Here is a 21,498-nt window from a genome sequence, read left to right as displayed (position 1 = left end):
AAACCAGCCTGCAGGAGGGATGGGCCAGGCCCATGGTCCATCCTGTGGGAAAGGGGCGCTGTGAGCAAGGTCGCAAAAATTATCTCATGTGGTTCTGTTTTGGACCCCATGAGGCAGACCGGGCAAGTGGGAGCAAACAACACTCAAAGCACCTCAGTGACATACTCGTGGGCCCTTGGCTGAGCCAGCAGGAAGCTGAAATCGGGGCCCATTTCTTTCTACTGTCTCCTCCCAGTGTGGGGGCTCCAGCAGGACAGGCAGAGCTGGGAGTGGACACACCCAGACAAATGTCCACTTAGCACCTGGCACTGACCACTGGCACAGGTGCCGAGGCTCTTCAGGAAAACATGAGTTACCGATTCTGCACCCTCCCCTTGCCCTGCACGCAGCTGGCACTCAATAAACGCTCACTGGGTGGTCGGGAGCCGGGTTCCAGCCCTGGGAGGTTCGCCTGCGACCTGAGACAAGTGAATGAACGGTGTGATCTCTGCCTCTCAGCAGGTGTTCTCATCTCCCCGTACCCTCCTCACGGAGCTCAGCACCGCGCCTCGGCCCCCAGTAGGATCTCTCCGCTCCCGCCCGACCCCGATGACCCCGACGTGTGTGGAAGGCATGAGTGACTGATGGCGACAGGCGCAGTGGGTCGCACCCGGGGTCCCCTCCCCTTGCAACCCTGACCGGGGCGCTCACTCACCAAACCGCTTCCGGGTCCACCAGTGTGGCTCCTTGATGGCGGAGAACTTCACCTCGGGGTGCAGCCGGAGGCGGTCGTAGAGGTCGGTGGTGCCGCACTTGGGCTGCCCGATGATGTAGAAGTGGGGCAGGCAGCGCAGGCGGAAGTGCTTCCCGGCGGCGTGCGACAGGTGGCCCCAGAAGGCCTTCCGCAGGGCGTCGAAGGTGGAGCGGAACCGCTTGGAATAGAGCGCGTAGGAGTTGGTCAGGTAGGGGTCGGTGGTGTTCCGCCCCGTGAACTCCTCGTACCAGCACGGGCTCTTGCTGTTGGGGAGGAATTTACTGGGGATTACCGAAAACATCTGCAACGAGAAAGAAAAAAAGGGGCGGTGCGGAGAGGAAAAAAATTAGCCAAAACACATTCTAACCCCAATAGGATCCTACCCTATACTTACGCCAGGGTTGAGATTCGAAGTATTACTTGACAATAACTAAATATCAAAATCAAGCAACACTTGGTAAACAGCTAATGACCATGTATTTCCCTATCCCAAAATAAAAATAAAATTTGGAGAGAATGAAGATAAAAGTTGAATCAAAATCCATTCCACACACAACAGTGGAATTTAACCGTTGGAATCTTTTCACTAGCTGTATATTTAAATGGCCGTCAAAGACAAAAATACTGTTTAGGACAGAACAGAAACAGGATGATGGTGATCTACAAAAGCAACCTTTAATGACCATGACCGCGTTTCAAGCAAAAAGTCCTGGAGTGGAATTTTGAGAAGGGGTCATCCTTCACCATTTCTAGCTGCGCCCATCAGTTCTGCGAATTCCCTTCCTGGTGTAAACACTCTAAATGGACAGCACTCTCCCAGTGCAGTCTGATCCACAAGGCTATCTAATTAGCCTTGTCACTCTTCAGAAATGTTTTGGTCATTTTCTTCCTGTGTTCCTAAAGATGGTGGCGGAAAAGGAAGCATCCATTTTTTTTTTTTTTTTTTTTAAATCTATCAATCAATAGAGATTAGCACAGAGCTACTCACGTGCAATTCCTGCTTCTTCAGATCTTCTATGTCTGGGAGCTGTCTGGTCGTGAACTCTATCCTGGCTGTGATGCTGTTGATAATTAATTTAATGCTCGGGTAGTCCTTCACGTATGAAATATTATTTACAGAAAGTTGGTGATGGTTCTCTTTCATGTCACTCGGGTTTTCACCATCCATCAGGCTGGGGTTGCTGGGGAAGGTGCCGTAATGGAAAGGCGATGAGATCAGAAGCTCTTGGTGGGCCCCAGAAAGGATGTAAGAGGCCATCACCAAGGTCATTATTATCAATCCAAAGACGAGGCTGCATCGCTTTCCCTTCTTGAAGCGCAAAAACCCGCCCCAGCTTTCGTTCCCCTCAGCCCTCACTTCGAGAACAGCAAGCAAGTTCATCTGCTTACCGTCCACACGAAACACTATGTTGTTTTCTCCTTTGCACACGGGGCACTCTTGGCGACTGTGTTGGGGGCCTCCTCGGCAGCCAACCTGCTGTTTGTGCGTGTTGTCAGGTGACAACTGTATGCAGCAATTAATGCAGTGCGTCATGGTAATGCCCTTGGATGGTTGGCCCACCGAGCCATGGGCGAGGAGTCCTGGTACACTGCAAGTCGTGCTGGAAAACTTGAACGATGTCTTGTGATTACGTAAGACAGTCGGAAGACACGAGCAACAGCAACAAATATAAAAATGAGCAGGTGCCAAAGCACTAGAGAAGGAGGAAGGGCGTTCTTTGGTGCAACTCTGAAGACAACAGAAGGAAGTGATCTCCAATTATCATGTTCTGTCAGCGCCACTGCAACCGTTGGAAAAGTCACAAGTTCGGGAGCAATTCTGCCGTCCTTCAGGTTTTTCCCATGGCACAAAACGAAGGGGAAGAATTCTCCCTGGAGAACATGGAAACACTCAAGAGATTTGCAGATATCATGGTCTTCTCAGTTTGGGATGGATTGGCATGCCATCCATGGAGACACCCGTGAAGATTTCTTTTACACCCCGTGTTCCTTTGAAATGTTTGCTCTGCAGGGGGAGCAAAATCCTTAAGATGTCAGATTACCTATACAACAAAGAAAAGAGGTTTTATTACATTATGTGATAATAGCAATAACTCCAGGGTCATCTTCCAAGGGGAGAACTTCTAAGTTTCAGCCAAGCCTGCTTGGTCACAAGCAAGTCAAAGAAAACCATACAGGATAAAGAGAGAGGTTCTAGGGCCTTGGAGCTTGGCTTTGGGGTTCAATCTCTGCCACCAAACATGGCCCCAACACCAACAGCGCCAGCACCACATCAGACACCTCATATTTTGTACAACTCACATATCCTCTAATGCATCTACCTAACTTAGCAAGATTACTGGATCCCCCAATCCCAGGGCTTTGTAATCATTCTTGGATTCATGCACAGTCAGTGACTGTGAACTTGAGAGATGGATTGAAATACCAGCTCTTTTAAGCCAATGAAAAATTCAAGAGAGAAGATGGTTAGGTTGGGAGCAGGCAGAGAAAATACGTTTTTTCTCCCAACAGCACCAAGAGTCTCTTACCCAGAGCTAGCCTTTACTATTAGTTTAGGGAGCAAACGTTAATGAAAACTTAAAGACACTGAAATGATTCGCTCCTTCTGTAGAGTATATCATATAAAATATCATTTAACTCTTAAGTTATTATGCAGTTAAATCCAGCATGGAGTATTCCCCCAAGGAACATAATACTTCAGACTCTGAAATAATTTTTCACTTTCATCATCCTGGGGAAAACAGCATTCTTAAAAATCCATTAATAAGAGTCTTGTGGTTATAAAATGTATTATTGCCAAGATGACACTTCTTTGTAAATGTTGTAAGACCAAAACAGAAAAGGAGACCTACTTAGTTTCCAGCAGTGACAAACGACCATGAACTAGCTGTGTGACCTTGAGCAAACCATATAACCTCTCTGAGCTCTGGTTTCCTCACCAGAAAAATCAGGGTAAGAGTACCTCCCTTATAAGTTTATAGGAGGACTAAATTAGTAATACATATAAAGAGTTTGCATAATGTCTACACATATTTAGCATCTCCTAAAACGTAGAAAACATTAACACTATTACCATCATCAATGACTATTACTATTAAGGTTTTTAATTGTCAGTGAATACCAAAAACATTTGAAATGGATATCACCTTTATCCTTAGAGCTCTTACCCAAGAATGGGAGACTCACCTCCAACTCTGCACACACACCTTCGAACAAGCCTTACTGTCCCCCAGAAAAGGTGGTATTAACTAACCCTGCATCAAAGTCTCCTTGTAATATGAATGTTGAATAACTATGGTGTACACATGAAACAAACAAAACAAAAGGCCTCCTTGTATTGGCTGAAGGGCTGAACAATCAGACTCACCAGCAGAAATGTTCTCTTCCCTTGGACCAAAAGGCCCATGTTTTATCAGAATATGTGGACCAAGAACAGCCAAGCAGTGGTTCCTTAAGTGTGTTCTGCGTGTTGTCAATAAGTGTTCTGTGCTTAACTTACTGGGAGAAAAGGTCAGATGGACAAAATGACAGACTTCTTTACACCAGGACTTTTAAGGGCCTTTAATATGCTACTAAGTCCTGTGACTGCACCGAAGAGGAATATAATACAGAAATTTCCAAAGCATAGCTGGCCACAGAATTCTAAGGTCTCAAGGAAGTGGTTTGAGAAATGCTGGTCAGTAAAGGCTGAGATGTGGGTCAGGGCAGTTCTGAGAAGAGCAGAGGCAGAGGGGCTACTGGAGCAAACTGCTCTGGAACCAGGTGACAGACATCTCAGGTTCCACCCCACCCCCTCACGCCTGACAGCAGTTAGAGGGACATGTCAGAACCTCAAGGCTGCACCTCTGCTTTGAACTTGGCAACCACCCCTGACCCGTCTCTTAGTACAAACAACTCTTCCAAACCAAAGAAACAAAAGGGCAAGCTCCCCGACTTGGCAACCCCAGCCCTAAGCCAGGAAAACACTGTTTTACACGCGGAAGATGAGGCCCCAACAGTGATCTCGGTGGGGAGCAAGTTCGCACCCTGTCTCTCTGGCAGCGGAAGGCCTGATTAAAAAAACAACAACAACGTGATCTTTGAAGCTCCAAGACAAGAATGTACAAAATCTGGGTCCAACAGAATGGGCAAAACATTCCTAAACAAGAACAAAGGTTTCTCATTACAAGTAAAGTGAATAAATAAACCTGGGTGGAGAGAGAAGCTGACATGTGAAGAGCGAGGCTCTGGGACACGGTCAGCCAGAGCATTTGTCCCCAGGACGTGACCCAGAGCATTTGTCCCTAGGACAGGCTGCACCGTGCACTCCACCTCTCACTGTTTAAACATAAAATGGGGAGCAGAGGACTGGGGAGACAATTCCACATGCCTTAGGAGCCCTAAAAGAATGCTCAGATGGTATACTAGCCTCTTCTATAATTAATTCATTTGTTCTTTCATTAACCGGGTGTCTCCTGAAGGCTGACTGTGTACTGGGCACTGCTGAAGGTGCAAGTCCAGGTGTGGAGACCTGGAGCCAATACAAGATGTGTGTGTGTGGGGGAGGGGGGGGGATATAAGAAAAAATAAAGATTTTGTCTTTGTTCCTAGTTCCTAGCACATAACTTCTAAAAGCCTTGGAATTTCCTGAGTGATAAGTTGTTATTCATAACAAGCCCCTTTCAACCACACCTGAGTTAAGCTAATGAGGTGCCTCTCAGTGGCCCCCAGATAGCCTCAGGGTGTGGGCCATCACCAGAAGACCAAGCCTGGATTAGAAGTTTGGAACTTTCAGCCCCGACTCCCCTACCTCCAAGGAGAGAAGAGAGCTGCAGACTGAGTTCATCACCAACAGCCAGTGATTTAGTCAGTCATGCCTATTTGATGGAACCTCCACTCAAACCTCTAACTGACAGGATTCAGAGAGCTTGCTAATGGTGCTTGGGGTGCATAGGTTAATAGGGGGCATCGTAACCAGGGCTGAGTAATTGAACACTTTCTATTTTGGGACCAGTTATCTGATCTCTCACAGTGGTACCAGGTTCCCACAATTACAGTTTGCATCCACAGGGCACAGTGTAGCTCCCGAGAGACGGCCTGGAAGCTCTGGGCTCCTCCCCCATACCTGGCCCCATGCGTCTCTTCCATCAGGCTGTTCCTGCACTGGTTCCTTTAAAACAAACTCGTCATAACAGTAAGAAAGGTGCTTTCTGGAGTTCTGTGCATCGTCCTAGTAAATTACTGAACCTGAGGAGGGTGTGGTAGGAACCTCTGAATTTGTAGCCACATCAGACAGAAGTGTGGGTAGCCTGGGGACCCAACACTTGCAACTGGCATCGGAAGTGGGGACAGCCTTGGGGCACTGAGTCCCTAACCTGTGGGTCTACGCTATCTTCAGGTAATGTCGGAATTGAATTGAACTGTAGAACACCCAGCTCGAATCTGGAGAGTTAGAGCACTTGTTGCTGTGGGAAATGATCCCAGGGGGGCACCCTTTTTGAAAACAAAATATAAAACTATATAACATTTACAAGTTTTACCAAAACATGTGGCCAGTGTATAGTACCACACCACACGTCGGTAAGGTTGACTGAAAATAAGTCTCATGACCAGGTGAACACGTGGCTGGGCACCTTTGTAAGAGCAGAGCCTGGATCTTCAAGGCTTCCAGACCAACCCTCATCCAACTGGCCAGTTGGTGCTGGGGTGACCATGACAGACAGGCCTTTTCCCACCTGGAGCTTATGGCCACAGGAGCTGGGGGCTGCAGGGCAACAGACAATAAAAAAGTCACAACCAAGTAAGGTCATTATCTCAGGTGCCAATAAAGGCCGTGAAGAAAATAAAAAGGGAAAATACAAGAAAAGCATTAGAACAGAGGTTCTCAACGCTGCACTAAGGCTGGATAATTCTTGCTTGTCGGGGGCTGTGCCATGCACGTCCCTGACCTCCACCCCCCAGTGAGAACGGCCGCCTGAGAGGAAGGGGAGGTACCGTAGACAGGATGGCCACAGAAGACCTAGTTTAGGAAGGGACACCTGAATGACCACAAGGAAGCCAGCCCATGGGACCAGGGAAGCCAAGGGCCTGTGGAGGAGAGAATCTGGCGACCACAGCTGCAGGGAGGGCAGACCCCTGGGCTATGGGGCAGCTGTGGGATGGGAACCAGATGGGAGAGGAGGCAGGGACAGACTCTTAGGGCCTGGAAGGCCGGAGTCAGGGCTGAGATTTGTCCAAGTGCAAAAAGAGATACACACTACGTGTTCCTCCAAAAGGGTGTTTACAATACGTTATTAACTACCATAACTCAGCAAAGAAAAATCAAATTAACGTGACTGTATTAAGAAGAAAATGGATTGCTGCTATGTTCCTGAACTGGACTTTCTATATGCCACAAGTTATCCCAAGAACAGTCCTTCAGAAACCTAACACTCAGGTTGTTCTTCCCTAAAAATTGAGCGCTGCATGCCCCTTGCACTTCACCTGTCTGGAATGTCCACATTTTGGTGCCAGTGGACTCAGATTAGCCAGGCCCCTTGGCGCTCCCATTCAGGTGTTAAACCTAAGTCCTCAGGTATACATTTCAGTGAGATTGCTTCCCAGCCTGGGCTCAATGCTGTGCCCTGTGGATACAGGCTATGATTGTGGGAACCCAGTACCACTGTGAGAGATCACATAACTGATCCCAAAATAGAAAGTGTTCAATTACCCAGCCCTGGTTAGGACGCCCCCTATTAACCTATGCACCCCAAGCATCATTAGCAAGCCATTTATAACAAAGTCGTAATTGAGAGACCCAGAAATAGCACTTTAGATTAAGTAATTGAATGCCCCCTCAGTGTAAGATCAATAAAGGGCATCCAATTTCACCCTAGGAAAAGCTTATTAAATTATTGTAGCTATAAGCTGATACGGCACAAGAAAGATGTATGAAACTTCAAAAGAAAGCTGGATGGATTGAAATACATGGCTGCATTCAGGTAGGACACATACCTGGAGTTTTACAGCGTAGTCAATGAACAGAATAAACACTCACTGGCCTACAGCACTGTGGAAAGAATGAAATTAGCAATCACGCAGGCCAGGATGCTAAAATCATGTCCAGGCGGTGACTTTAGACAAGTCACTTAAGTGATCTGTATTCTCAAAAGAAGTCCTTGACAGTAACAGATTACATATAGCACTGGAGCTTGGGTGCTGGAGCCAGTTACCTGGCTTTGACCTTGAGCAAGTAGCTAAACCTCTGTCCTCCTATTTCCTTGGGTGTAAATTGGGAATAATCACAGGCCCTATGTCATAGCACTGCTATGAGCATTAAGTGAACAAGTTCGTGTCAAGTGCTTAGAAGAGTGTCTGGCCCATAGCAAGTGCTAATAAATGTCAGCTATTACTATACAAGTATGCGAGGTCGGACAATTACATCCGCGAATTCATTCTAGAAAAAGTGCTACATATATATACCTCATTGCTGAATATCACTTGGGTCACCTTCGAAGTACAAGGTCTGACAATTCGGTTCGTGAACATGCCACCGTGCGCTTACATTAGCAGCACTGTACAAACAGCTGGGTAAGGTTTCATAACCTTGGTATATCAGTGTCTCACAGCTGTGTTTGTGTCGATGTGTGGCGGTGTCTTGCCGAGTGGCATTCATTATTGTTGTGTGTTTTTGTGTGCCGTCGCGAGAATGTCTGAGCTTGAATTCGAGCAACGAACAAACATTAAATTTCTTGTTAAACTTATCAAGAGTGGAAGTGAAATCAGGGACATGTTAGTCCAAGTTTATGGGGATAATGCCATGAAGAAAACGGCAGTGTATAAATGGATTAAATATTTTTCTGAGGAGAGAGAACACGTCACTGATGAAGAGAGGTCAGGGCTGTCAGTAACAAGCAGACAACGAAAACATTGCAAAAATTCATCAAATTGTGTGTCAAAATCATCAGCTGACTGTAAGAAGCACAGCAGACCAGGTAAACATCAATAGAGAAACAGGAAAATCTTAACTGAAAATCTTGGCATGAGAAAGGTGTGTGCAAAAATGGTCTCGAAGGAGCTCTTGCATGAAGACAGTGCACCAGCTCGCCCCACACTGTCTGTGAGGGAGCTTTTAGCCAGTAAACAAATAATTGTATTGGAACACCCTCCCTACTCACCTGATCTGGCCCCCGATGACTTCTTTCTTTACCCAAAGATAAAGGAAATATTGAAAGGAAGACATTTTGATGACATTCAGGACATCAAGGTGTAATACAATAACAGCTCTGATGGCCATTACAGAAAGAGTTTCAAAATTGCTTTGAGGGGTGGACTAGGTGCTGGTTTCAGTGCATAGCTTCCCAAGGGGAGTACTTCGAAGGTGATATTCATAGTGATATTCAGCAATGAGGCATGTAGCACTTTTTCCAGGATGAGTTCACGAACTTAATTGTCTGACCTCATATGTTTATATGAGTAAAGTGAATCATGAGCAAATCAGGCCAAAGGAATTCACCTTAAGACCCCGTGGATCAACTGAATCAATGCTTTTGCCTTAAAGAATCCCTCAGCTAACACCCAAAGCAGATTCGCCCAAATAATGCTTGAAACCCAGATGATATCTATTCCCAAATTAAGACATCACTGCCCAAATGTCACACACCAGGATATTTTCTGGCAAAATGTGTGTTATGACAACCACAGCTGTTAGGCTTTAGCTTCTGGACAACTGACCCCCTTCTCCCCACTTCCCGATGAAGAGGCTTCCTCCTTGCCTCTGTTTAGAGTTACTATAATTTCTTCCTTGCTTCCTCTCCTTGAGCAAGCCCTTCCTGTATCCTGATTTATGTGGCTTCCTTGCCAGATTTCACCATTCCTGATGACTGAGACACCGCCTTCGTGCTTTGTCTGAAAGAGGGATTCTCACACTGTGTGACCTGCCCCATCTTCTTGGCTGGCCCGAAGTGTGTGTCATACAACACTCAGTTTAAAAGTTATTTTTAAAACATACTTTTGACCTTACATACTTCAGTTCATCATCAACAATATATTTGTTAATGACTTCCTTACATGCTTTACAGCACAGAAAAGATATTCTAAACTATTATTTTATTCCATTAAAAAAAACATGCTTTTTTTTTTTCACTGAGATCTAATCTTCACAATGCAGCCTCCTTTGCCTCTGGTCTAGGGAACCAGCTTTATGATCTCAGGCAACCAGCTTAACCGTTGTGACTTTATTTCTTCATCTATAAAATGGGAATAATATTATCTCTGTTTCCCAGGGTAGACGTGAGGAGGAAATGAGAAAACATCAATAAAATGCTTGACCTGGCATCTGGCACAGAGCCAGTCTCAGCCAATGACAGGCATTCTTGGCATTATGACAGGACAGGCCTTCGGGCCCTCATCCCAGGCCTACTTGCTTTCAGTGTAAATATAATTCTAGGCACAGGTGTTCAATTTTCCTGTCTGCAACTAATGTGAAGTAATGACTGAGAAGAGGCAGGTGGCAGCTACAGGCAGGCACACAGACACAGTCACGTTTTACTGTAGAAACAAGACAGTAAGAAACAGTTGACTGGGTCACTCAGGTGCGTCAGTAACGAGAGTGGGGAGCCCTGCAGAGCCTGGGACAGCTGTGGGTGCAACTCAGGAAAGCTTAGCCCCTTCAGAGTGACCGTCCGTCCACAACTTGTGTCCATGCTTACCAAGGAGGGTCAATTTTCCAGAACCGCGTCCGTCCCCAGAGGCCTAAAAGTCTGGGTTAAGTGAGCCACTTCTTTACCAGGGGAGGAGATTGACAGCAGAAAGGAACTCATGGGGGAATCCCCTGGGGCTTCTCCTGCAGAGTCTTTCACACCGTGAAACAGCCGGAACTCCTTGACAGTGACAGCCCTTGACAGTGATGGCGGCAGACAGGGCCCAGGTCAACACCGGCACCGGCTCCAGTGAACAAAACCCGCAGGAACCTGCTCATCCAGTCCCACATTTTACGGGCAAGGAAGCCGAGGTCCAGTGCGTCTGTACCACCCCCACGATGCACAGATCTTCGTCAAGACCCGGGTCCCGATCCCACTCTTCCCCCCACACCTCATCAATGGGGGGAGGCATCCTAACCTCTACCCTGTCCCCCAGCCTGGCCTCAGACAGCTGGCCGCTTCCCTTCCCTTCTGAATTCCCTTCCTAAGACCAGATTTGTAGTCTCACCCAGAGATACAGGGCAGGAAGCCCCGGGAAGCACATGGGAGACAGACATGGGAAGAGACACAGGACAGGATTTCTTTCAATCCCCTTGTCAGCCTAGGGCACCAAGTCTGAACCATCAAAACTCACTCTATTCGTCACTCAGATGTGTGTCCTCCTGCTGCAAAGTGTGATGGGTGACATGGACAGCACCAAGACAAGGACCAGCTTCTGGGCCTGGCACAAAGTGCAGGGTCGGGAGAAGGAGGGCAGAAAGCACTGAGGGAAGAAGATGTGTACCGCGCATCAGCTAACAAAACACTGAAGTTGAGCCTGCAAGAGGAATGGAATTGGCCCCTCGCACAGGAGGCAGAATCCAGCAGCAACCCCAACCCTCTTTTGCTTTTGCACATCAAAGAGACAAGCCTGGGTTCTGGATGACTGAGGTGGTGGCTTCCTGGACCATTTGCACTTTGACCCTTGAGAGCCACAAAGGTAACACCTTCCCAACAAGGCAGCAAGCCACTGCGTGTGGCCCCTAAGCTGAGATTCCCCAGTACAGTCTTAATCCAGACCTGATCACAAACCTGGCTGGGAATGCTGGGCAAGTCACTGCATCTCGGGGCCTGTTCCCTTGTATGTAATATACGGAGTTGGGACTACCTCTTTCAGCCCTGACACTCATGATGTATGATTTGAAGTTAACGTCTCCCTAATAAAAACCCATTATCATCATCTGTTATGTTGTCCAGGGCTGCTAGGAAGTCAGCGGTTTTGCCACGAGCCTTGAAAAGCTGATGTGGTACTTGCTTTATGCTGGGCAAAAAAGACTAGACAATTAACCCAAAAGACGCACAGAGTGTTTTCTCCTTATTATTAGCCTGCACTGAAAGTTTATCAAGCACCCACTGTGTGCAGGGCACTGTGCTGAGATTACAAATATGAAAAACACACTTCAGGCCTTCTGGACTATCCCATCTAGCTCCAGAACAAGGTCTCCCGCAGCTCCAGGAAAATACCCACCTTCAGAATTATATATCCCATTTCCAGCACAGCCCCAAAGCCCACCAGCCCCTGAGAATCTGCAGACCCCGAAAGAACCAGCGCTGGCTCACGGAGCTGAAAACACATCCTCCTAACAGCGGTGCCCACTGACCCCCACGATCTCCAACAGCGGAAGGTGGGAGGGCAAGGGATCTTTTTAACAGTCTCTGTGACAGGTCACTCCCCAGCGGGGTTATCTGCTCCAGGTCCCTGCACAGCCGCCCTGTACGGACGAAACACAGACAGATGCCCCCGTCTCTCTGCAATGCACTAATGACCAGGTTTGCTCAGCAGAGCAGCAGGATGGAAAAGAGACTATGAATTATGTTCATGCTGCAATTGTCACCGATGATTTCAATGTGCACAAGACTCCACAGATCTTTGTGACACAACTGACAACTTTTTTTTTTCTGAAACAAATCAGGGAGGGGGGACCTATTTCTAAACACCCATTTTGTTATTTCCAGTAGCAATTCAAATAAGTGCTCGAGTTTTCCACTCCAGCTTGTCTAGCTACTGACTGACGGTAATTTTCCATTAAGGTAGAAAGAACCTACACAAAATAAGCTTACACAGTTCACTGTGAAACACACCCACCGAAATGGTGACAAGGAAGTGGCGACAGTCGTACAGTATAAAGCCTTTCAAGGAAGCAATGCTCAGTCTGTATTAAGACATTTCAAATGAAAAATTAAGTACCACCCTTTACGCAGACTGGGATATACACTTCACAGACATGGACCCAGCGTAGGGCTTTAAGTGACCTCAGAGACAGTGAAAGCAATCTCTGGCACCTGCCACGCACAGAGCACAGGACAGGTCCTTTCTCGATGGCAGCCCCGTGAGGTCGCACTGAGATCCACAACTTACATGTGGGAAACTGAGGCAGAGCATGGTTAAAAACCTGCACAGAACCCCACAGCTAGCCAGTGACAGGGCCAGAATCCAAACGCAGGTCTGTTTGGCTACAGAGCCTGTGACCTTTTCCCTGCACCAGCATGCAAGATGGCAGCGCTGGGAGAAACCTGCTCAGAACTCGAGACTTAAATAGCATCGAGGTCAGCCTTCACCCAGCCCACCGGCCCCCCACCCCGTCGCCCAGGCGAGGTGGTGCAGCTGCAGTCTGGTGACTGTCCAAGGGCAGGGTCAGTGACGCTCAGCCCTGAATTCAAACCAGTGCAGGTGCTAGACTTGCTACTCACCCTTGTATACGGCTGCGCCTGGCGCAGGGTGGGTGCTCACTAAATAGTTTCTACGTTAATGACAGAAGGAGAAAACTGCCAGCAGATACCTAGAACAGGGTTCCTGCCACTTAGTGACACCACGATAACAGTGACATGAGCTAACATATACTAAGGGCTTGCTTCCTGTGTCCAGGCACCAGGATGGGGTTTATAGGGATTGTCCTGTTGATATGTCATGATAATCTAAGTAGAAAGCACAATTAGTATTCCCATTTTATAGATGGGGAAACTGTGGCCCAGGGAATTTAACGCTATGCACCTGCTCCCCCACATGACTTAGAGTACAGTTGAGAGCTCGGGCCTGGGGATCTAAAGCCCAGGGCAGAGCACCAGCCATATGGCTGTAGGCAAACCCCCTCCCCACTCAGACCCTCATCCTCTTCTTTTCACAGCAGACTCATCATCACATGATCCAATGATCTCAGAAACCCAGGTATGTGATAAGTCCTGTTATTATTCTAGTTGCGTGCTTTCCAGGGTTCAAATACCTGCAATAACAAACCTGAACTACCAGGAAAAAGTGACACATTTTCAGACTAGGAGTCATTTTGCCTCTTGCGCAGCTAGACCGCAAAGATGAGAAGTAGATTCTAGTTGCTTTCCAACAACTTTTCCTTCACATGAAAAGGAAAACAAATGAAACAAAGTGGCTCCGAGTATAATGCATGAAAGCTACATATGGGGGCCCAAAGGGGCAGGGTTGCTCTGCCCCCCTTGGGTCCCCAGATCCCTCCCACTCGCTTTCACATGACTTCGGGAAGAGTGCAGAGGTTGGCGAACAGTAGAAAATGCCCAACAGGATGTGCTCAGGACGAGCAGAGAAGAGAGGCCGTGCATAGACACGTAGCTCGTGTTCAAAACCAACTGCGAATAGCAATGCTGCAGCTGCACAAAGGCACCGACAATGAATAAATGGGGCGGCACAGCTAAATGGGGAGCAGCTGCGTGCTCCCCGCCAGATGGCCTTGCTGATCTGAATAGTTTAAACATTGTTTTATTTCCAAAGATAAGCAAAATAAGAATCTGGTTAACCCTTGAACAAGAAGAATGCCTGAAAACATTTCTTTGGAATTTCTTTTGGATGAAAAGAGTGAGCAATCTGACTGGATTTCAATATCCTATTGTTTCAGAACAAGATGAAATGGGATTGTTCCAGGGTGTCCCCTACAGTTAGTGAACATTCGCTGTCTGCCCACAGACAGACCTGGCCCTTACAAGGGGTGGCAAGAGGCAAGGAGTACACCTCCAGCACCAACCCCGGCAGCGGTGTGTGGAGGTGTGCCAGCCCTCCCAGAGGTAAGAGGAGGTGCGCCAGCCGCCAGGGGTACCAGGAGGTGTGCCAGCCCCCCAGGAGGGCGCAGAGGTGGGCCAGGAGCTGCAAGAACTTAAGAGACAATTTGAAGCTTCCATGTTTAAAATATTTAAACATTTGAAACATTGTTTCCAAATTAAGTTATACTCAGATACATCACTAAGTGACACACAATCTGCAGAGTTCTGCCTTCCTGGCTGCAGCAGGCTCCTTGGGGCCAGTCCCGGGCACCCTAGTGAGAACTTATTATCTTCTACCTTCAAGATACCCTGGAGGTGAGTTTAAGAAGCCCTGATAGGACAGCGGACAAGAGAACTAACAGGAACTGAGCACCCCACCTGGGGCAGGCACTATGCTACCCCGACTTTGAGGCGATACTGAAGGTAGATATAATTGCTCCATTTTACAGGTAAAAAAACCAAGGCTCTGAGCAGTGACATGGCTTGTCCAAAATTACACAGTAAGTGGCAGAGCTGGACTTAAACACGAGCTGAAGCCCAAGCCTCCCCTCAGTGCAGGGAGGGCGGGGACCCACACAGGCACATCATACACTTTTCAGCCGTTAACAGTGGGGGTGGAGGGAGGAGTGGGATTTGCTCTCCACTCCAACATTTCTATCTTTCTTCTCATTTCACTTACACACAGCAAGTGTTCCTTTGTAACCACAAAGACAATAAAGATGCAATGATCATAGTAATAAACATTGAATACAAAGTGGACAGGGCCCCGGGACCCTAAGATGTGAGCTGCCAACTCTGAGCCGAGGGCTCATCTGGTGACAATTCGTGCAATCTTGCCTCTCTCCTCAGATGAGGTGGCACGTGAGGTGTGAACTACACAGGCCGGACTGCAATGGAAGCGTCTGTGCAAAGTGCCAAACGGAAGTTACACCGAAGCCTCACTTCATCCCTTCGTTTCCCAAATTCTTTTCATTACTAACATCTTCCCACTGGACATACTACTGTTTCCCCGAAAATAAGACCTAGCCAGACCATCAGCTCTAATGTGTCTTTTGGAGCAAACGTTAATGTAAGACCCGGTCTTATATTAATGTTTGCTCCAGAAAATGCATTAGAGCTGATGGTCTGGTTAAGTCTTATTTTCGAGGAAACACAGTACCATCCAATGTACTGACCTTGGATATGGCTGGTCTATCTGAAAGGAATTCTTCCCCGTCCTCGGTAAGTAGAGACAGTTCTGAAAGTGTTTCGTGCAGTATGATTTCCTTTTTCCCAAAAAAAAAAAAAAAAAAAAAAAAACTCTCCAAATTTGAATACTGGAAGGTGGAGAATAATAAATATTGTAACGAAGGTCTGTTATCCAAGAACACCTCCCTGTCTCTGGAGCCCAGCTAAGAGGAGGCTTAACCTACGCTGTCCACGCCCATCTCGTCAATGAGCAGGGGTGGCTGCTGGCCCAGGACTGGGAAACCTCCTTTTGCAACTAGGTAATGGAGTGGAGACAGGAGAGGAAGCCATATAGAGTATAAAATTAGACAGCTGAGCTAGGAGTAAACAAGAAAAATTCTTCTTAGAATTAACCACAGAAAAGTGGGATCTTTTTCAGACAGATCTTGAAAGTGTTCAGGCCTCATTATGAAGGTCAGGACTTGTTTACAGAGAGCAGACTTCCTCCTGGGCTAAAAAAAGGTCTCGATTTAAAAAAAAAAAAAAAAAAAAAAAGACTTTAAAAAAGTCCTCATAGCCGACTTCCTATCAAGAATGGCTCTGGTCTGTTTTAAAAAAACAAATCTTTGGCTGAAGAACACAGTTGTTCCAAGCTCAAGTCCGCTCCGAATCAGTAAGAATCTCTCCCGACATGACCCGAGTGCCTACGAGAAGCTTCCCTGTCCTTCCAAAAGCCCAGTGGAGGCTGTGGAGCCCCAAAACGAGTACTGAACTTGGAGTTCACGGGAATGCACGGTGAGCAAAGCAGGAACATAACTCACTTGGTGGCACATACAGACCACAGGACTCCGCAAGAGCCTGAAACAACCACACCAACCCGTGTGACTCTGGGCAGGCCACCGAGCCTCTGAGCGTCTTGTCACCTGCTGGGCTGTAAATAGGACATTGGCCACTCCCTTGAAGTCTGCAGGAGGATGAGGGCAGAGCCGACAGTCCTTATCGCCTTGCCTGTTTCTGTATCTCCATCTGCCTCTCCCCAACACCACTAGTCCACTTGAGCCACGGACTCCTGCCACGGACTCCTGCCAGGAACTCCTGCTCACTCTTCAGAGGTCAGCCAAAGGGCCCCCACCAAACCCCCAGTCCGTCAGGCCCCGCCCTCATCCAGCAAACGCCTTCCATTTCTCATCTTGGTGTGTGCCTCTTGGACGGGCCTCTGCCTTGACCACTGGGATACCAGCTCCATGAAGGCAAGAGTGTCTCTTTTGCTCCCTTTTACAAATATTTCCCGAAGGAAAAAAATTAGAAAGGAAGGCAACACTTATACAAATATAGCACAATCAGAAACAGAGACTTCTCAATGCATGAGTTGGGTTTTATGTTGTGTGTGTGTAGCATTTAAAATAGAATTTTCAATTCTGCAGGTTTTCAAATTCTGCCTCTCTAGGATTAGACCCTATGTCACTGAAAACCCATTTCCTGGTACCTCTCGAGCCTGCGGCTGGCACTGGCTTCCACTGTGGGACTGACTGTTTGGTGGGCTGGTCCCAGGCTTCACTGGCCTCAGGTTCCTGACACCCAGGGAGCCGCCCCCATCCACCCGGCCCCACGGTTCTGTTAGAGGAGAATCAAGGGGTCTCTGAGAGCTGGTGACCACATCTCATTCCCACTGACCTCAGGAGCACCTCCCTGCCTTTCTAAATTAGCTTTCCTACTTAAGAAAACACCAAAATGATACGTCTTAGTTAATTATATGATTCTTATCTGTGGCCAGAAGCTTCGGGGTTTTTTCCATTTTGTTTTGTTTTTACCCATTTTCAGTTCTTACAACCATTTCAGGCAAATTTCTCCAGGCACTTGGTCAACACAATTTTTTAGGACCGAGTTCAGGACAAAAGGAAAAAAAAAATCCTTCCTTTGGATCATTTTCATTCCTTTCCTGTAAAGGAAATTTGGAAATGTTTCAAAAACATCAAGTATTCAGAGTCAACTGAAAATCCCAATTACCTTTCTCCTTCTTTCTTTCCCTTTCTCTTTTCTTTTTTATTTTGATCCCCTCATGTACTTTCCCCCTCTTTAATACTTCAGAAGAGATAAAATACTAATTACCTATGCAATAAATGAGCTCCTCCACTTAACTATTTTGAAGGTTTTACTGGTTTTTATGGGTGAGAGAAACTAGATTTAGGGGTTAAAAAGTTACCCAGGGCATTGTAGAGTGCTGGGGCTGAAAGAGTTTTGAGTGTCAGAGGGTGGAGGAGAAATGGGAAGAAGGAAACCGCTGCTTCCAGAGCTGCTCCAGCTTGCACACGCCATGGCTCTGGGACCGAGACCCAAGGGTTTCTCTCCCCACTGCCGCCAGGACTTGTCCTGTCCCTGCTTCTGCATCATTTCTGAGCCTCACCCCCTCCTCCTCTCATGAAATTGGCTGAAAGGGACAAGTTTATGCTGTCACAAAGCAATCTGGGCTGATCTTTTTTCTAAATGTTCCTACATTTAGGGTAATTTTCACTTTCTGAAGACAAAGCAGTTTACAACATGGCTGGACTGACTTTGGTTGACTCAGTTTTTCTAAGGTTTTCACACCCCTTTTGCTGTTGTAAAACCTTGTGCAAAAATGAATGATTATGAACAAATCCCCAAGATACTTTTCCGTAGCATTCACTTTACAATTTAAGAAAGAGATGGAGACATTTCCATTTGGGGAGGAGTGGGCACCCCTACCTGGGCTGCTCATCACCTCTCTCCCAGAGGGGTGGTCAGCACAGAGGCTGCCTCTCTGCGTTCCCCTCCTGCCCGCCCCCCCACAGCTTCCTGAGACCATTCAGGGCCTTGGGTGACAGCAGGACTTGTGTGAGTACACGCCATGGGTTCGGCTTCCTCCTCTTGCTCCATTCACCCCCACTCCCACTAGGAGCTGACCCCACACACACACAGGGGCTTTGCAGCTGGAGGAGAGGAGCCGTCTGGGCTTCTCAGAGCATCACTGGGCATGAGCGCCCCATTCCTGAGTGACACGACAACAGCGCCCCAGACACCCCATTCTGCACTGAGGCCGGAGGATAGAATAATGGGCCAGGACTGTGGCAAGCAGCATTCTTCAAGCCTCTGTAAAATTCTCTTTGGGGATCTCAATGGAGAAATTAGGAACACTTTTCAAAGGTAGCATGACACTCTTAGTTATTATTGTCTATGGATGTTTTCTGGCCGGTAATTTACATGCACGTCATTCAGTGGAACCGCTGGCATTTTCCTGACTTGTTCAGACCCATCTGTTCAGTCACCACATCTAGGTCATGAGAAGGGATACAAAGGAGGGCAGACTTCAATTCAGTTGGTCCTGGAAGCCGTCAGAACAGAACCTTAGAACCAAAGCCAGGCACCTGAGAAGCCGTCTTTTTAAAGCCCTCGTTTCTCAGCTAAGGCTGGGTCAGTCCATCTGCCGCAAACCAAGGTTGCCTTTCAAGTCTGACAAACGGCAGTTGGAGGATAGTACGTGTTGGGCAATTAAGCTTATAGCGGAAGGGCAAACAAAGTTAAAAATATAAATTAATATTTCCCCAAGTAGAGTTGGGTTTTCCGATTTCATTAAAGGCTGTGTCTAAACATGCAAAATGAAAATGATGTATTGAGGCAATTACCCAGATACTTAATGTCAAAACTCACGGAATCTTTGCTTCAATTAGTGAAATAACCGAAGCAAAAAGGGAGCATATGGCGAACCCTGAAACTAGCTGCCCCCAGGTCTCCCCTTCGGGCGTCTCAGGCAGAGCCAGCAGGTGGGTGGCGGAGACCAGTCTCTACTTGAAAGTGGTTCCACCAGCCGAGCTCTGGGAGCAGAATGGTGGCTACGATCACATGAGTCACCGAAACGGCCTGACCCCAGCCTGCCTCGTTCCATCTGAAACGTGGGGATGATGGTGAAACCTTCTAGTCTAACAGGATTGCACAAAGGGCTGGGCCCATCCACGACAGCACTGAGCCGCTGCCCCGTGCCTGTGTTGTCCTCACTGCGGACTATGACCACCTGCTCTTTTGCTTGTGCTTCGCTAACCTGAGACCTCGGGGATGCCTCTGGTCTCTCTGTGTCACACTGTTCCTCCCGTGTTTCATTCCAGCCTCTTCGAGGAGGCTGGCTCGCTGAAATGCCTCAGAAATGCCTTACCTCCCTGCGCATTGCAACAATGGGTCCTTCATATTCTAATCCAGAGAAAGAAGATCAAAACACATGCATTTTAATGTCTTCTAAGTCTGTTTATAAAAGATCATTATGCTCTTATTAAAAAATTCTGCTTTCACTCACCTATCTTGATAGCCCCACTCTTAAATACAAAAATAAATAAAAAATTAATAAGAAATACAAATAATTCGAATGATAAAAACAGGATTTCTTTTTTTTTAAAGAATGTTAGGTCTGATGGTATTTGGGGCCCTGAGCCCACAAAGAGGGCACAGCAAGGAGACAACCCAAGCTGGGAAGAAAGTGTCTGAACAGCTAGGAGCACGACCCGCTGGGCACTAAGCTGCAGTCAGACATGAGTGGGACACGAGCAGTCAAGGTGGGGCCTCTGCCTCTCAGAGGTGGGGGGGCATCCTGTGTCCCTGCACAGACAGTGGCTTAGCATCGTGACCCAGAGGCCCCTCCCTGGAGGCGGTGAGTCTGACCTTGACCAGGTGAAGGTGCAAACTCCCACAGACCAGCGTCCCGTTTGAGTTCCCACGTCCATCGCCTTCCCAAATACAGGGAGAAGTCGGTTCGACTGAATTCTACAAGTTTAACTCTAGTGCAAACCAAGACCACACAGACTGTACATACAGCCAGGAAATGCAAGAGCCTGTGAATTCAAGTTAATCCCTGATGTCTTCAGACGCCATTCGAGGAAAATGGGCAGAGGTGGCGTGAACTGTCCAACGGGAGTCATCAGGCTGGTGCTGGTGTGGCGAGGTGGGGTGGATCCAGGGACCCCCACGCCAAAGTATGACGCAGGGACACAGGGGTGAACTAAGCTTGCCTGGGGGAGCTCACTGGCCAGCAGGGGAGCCATCCAGGAGATAATAAAGAAGTCAGAAGATAACAAGATAATAAGAAGTCAGATGGGCTAAGTTCTGTGGGTGGAAAAGAGCTGCTGAAGCAGAGTATCTGTTGACACACTAATGCGTTCACCTGAGTATCACTACCTGCCCACCACTGTAGCGACTCCCACTGCCCCTCCAGAAATGGTGGGGGTCAAGGCCGGAGGCAGAGGCAAAACCCGATTCACTTTCTGGGGCCACATTTCTGCAGCTTAGTGTTGGCAGAGGTTCTCTATTCCCATCAGGGTAGAGATTTAAATTAAATCAAATTTAGTTTAAAACTCAAGGCCAAGTTCTCACACTTGACCAGTGGCTGCTCTGGTCCCACTCACATGTGCTTGTCATGCAGTCCAGAGTGAGACATGCTCAAGAATGTTCTAGTACTTTCTCCCCAGCGTGGAGCATCAGAGCAGATGCTCATTCTCAAAGCATCATCTGGAGAGAACGGAAGAAGGGCAGGGCCCTAGAGCAGCTCACTGAGGACATCCCCTCATTGGAAGGTATTCCTGAGGCCATGCACAGGGCCAGGTAAGAAATCAGCCCGAAACCCTGCTCCCAGGTGAGCAAAATAATAATGACAGCAGGGGCTTCGCTCAGCCCCTCCAGTTCCCTGCTACTCTGGCTCAAACTCCAGCGAGGAAGAGACAGGCCTCAGAGCTGTGGTCCAACAGAAAGAGAATGTGGGCCATACAACCAAGTATAAATGTTCCAGATGAAGTTCATTTTTATACCGTGTTACCCCGAAAATAACACCAGGTCTTATATTAATTTTTGCTCCAAAAGACGCTTTAGGGCTTATGTTCAGGGATGTCATCCTGAAAA

General features: G+C 47.6%; 1 protein-coding gene across 13 annotated transcripts in view; it reads right to left on the bottom strand.

Moving 5' to 3' along the window:
• The window catches only part of CHST15 (carbohydrate sulfotransferase 15), a 78,666-nt gene that overhangs the window by 25,559 nt on the left and 31,609 nt on the right, over nt 1-21,498 (bottom strand). For 11 of the 13 annotated variants that reach the window (XM_074338842.1, XM_074338839.1, XM_019742202.2 and 8 more), the window contains 2 exons: nt 1,722-2,775; nt 695-1,034 (listed from right to left, as the gene is read on the bottom strand). In XM_074338842.1, coding sequence (XP_074194943.1) covers nt 695-1,034; nt 1,722-2,267 — 886 coding nt within the window. In that variant the 5' untranslated portion in view covers nt 2,268-2,775. Of the gene's footprint in view, nt 1-694; nt 1,035-1,721; nt 2,776-15,611; nt 15,814-21,498 lie in introns of those variants that run through there. The other 2 variants (XM_019742203.2, XM_074338844.1) reach the window with 2 other exon arrangements.

This window comes from Rhinolophus sinicus, linkage group LG07 (assembly GCF_036562045.2).
Source record: "Rhinolophus sinicus isolate RSC01 linkage group LG07, ASM3656204v1, whole genome shotgun sequence".
NCBI lineage: Eukaryota > Metazoa > Chordata > Mammalia > Chiroptera > Rhinolophidae > Rhinolophus > Rhinolophus sinicus.
Note: the sequence above shows the minus strand (reverse complement) of the source record. Positions and strands in the feature narration are given on the sequence as shown.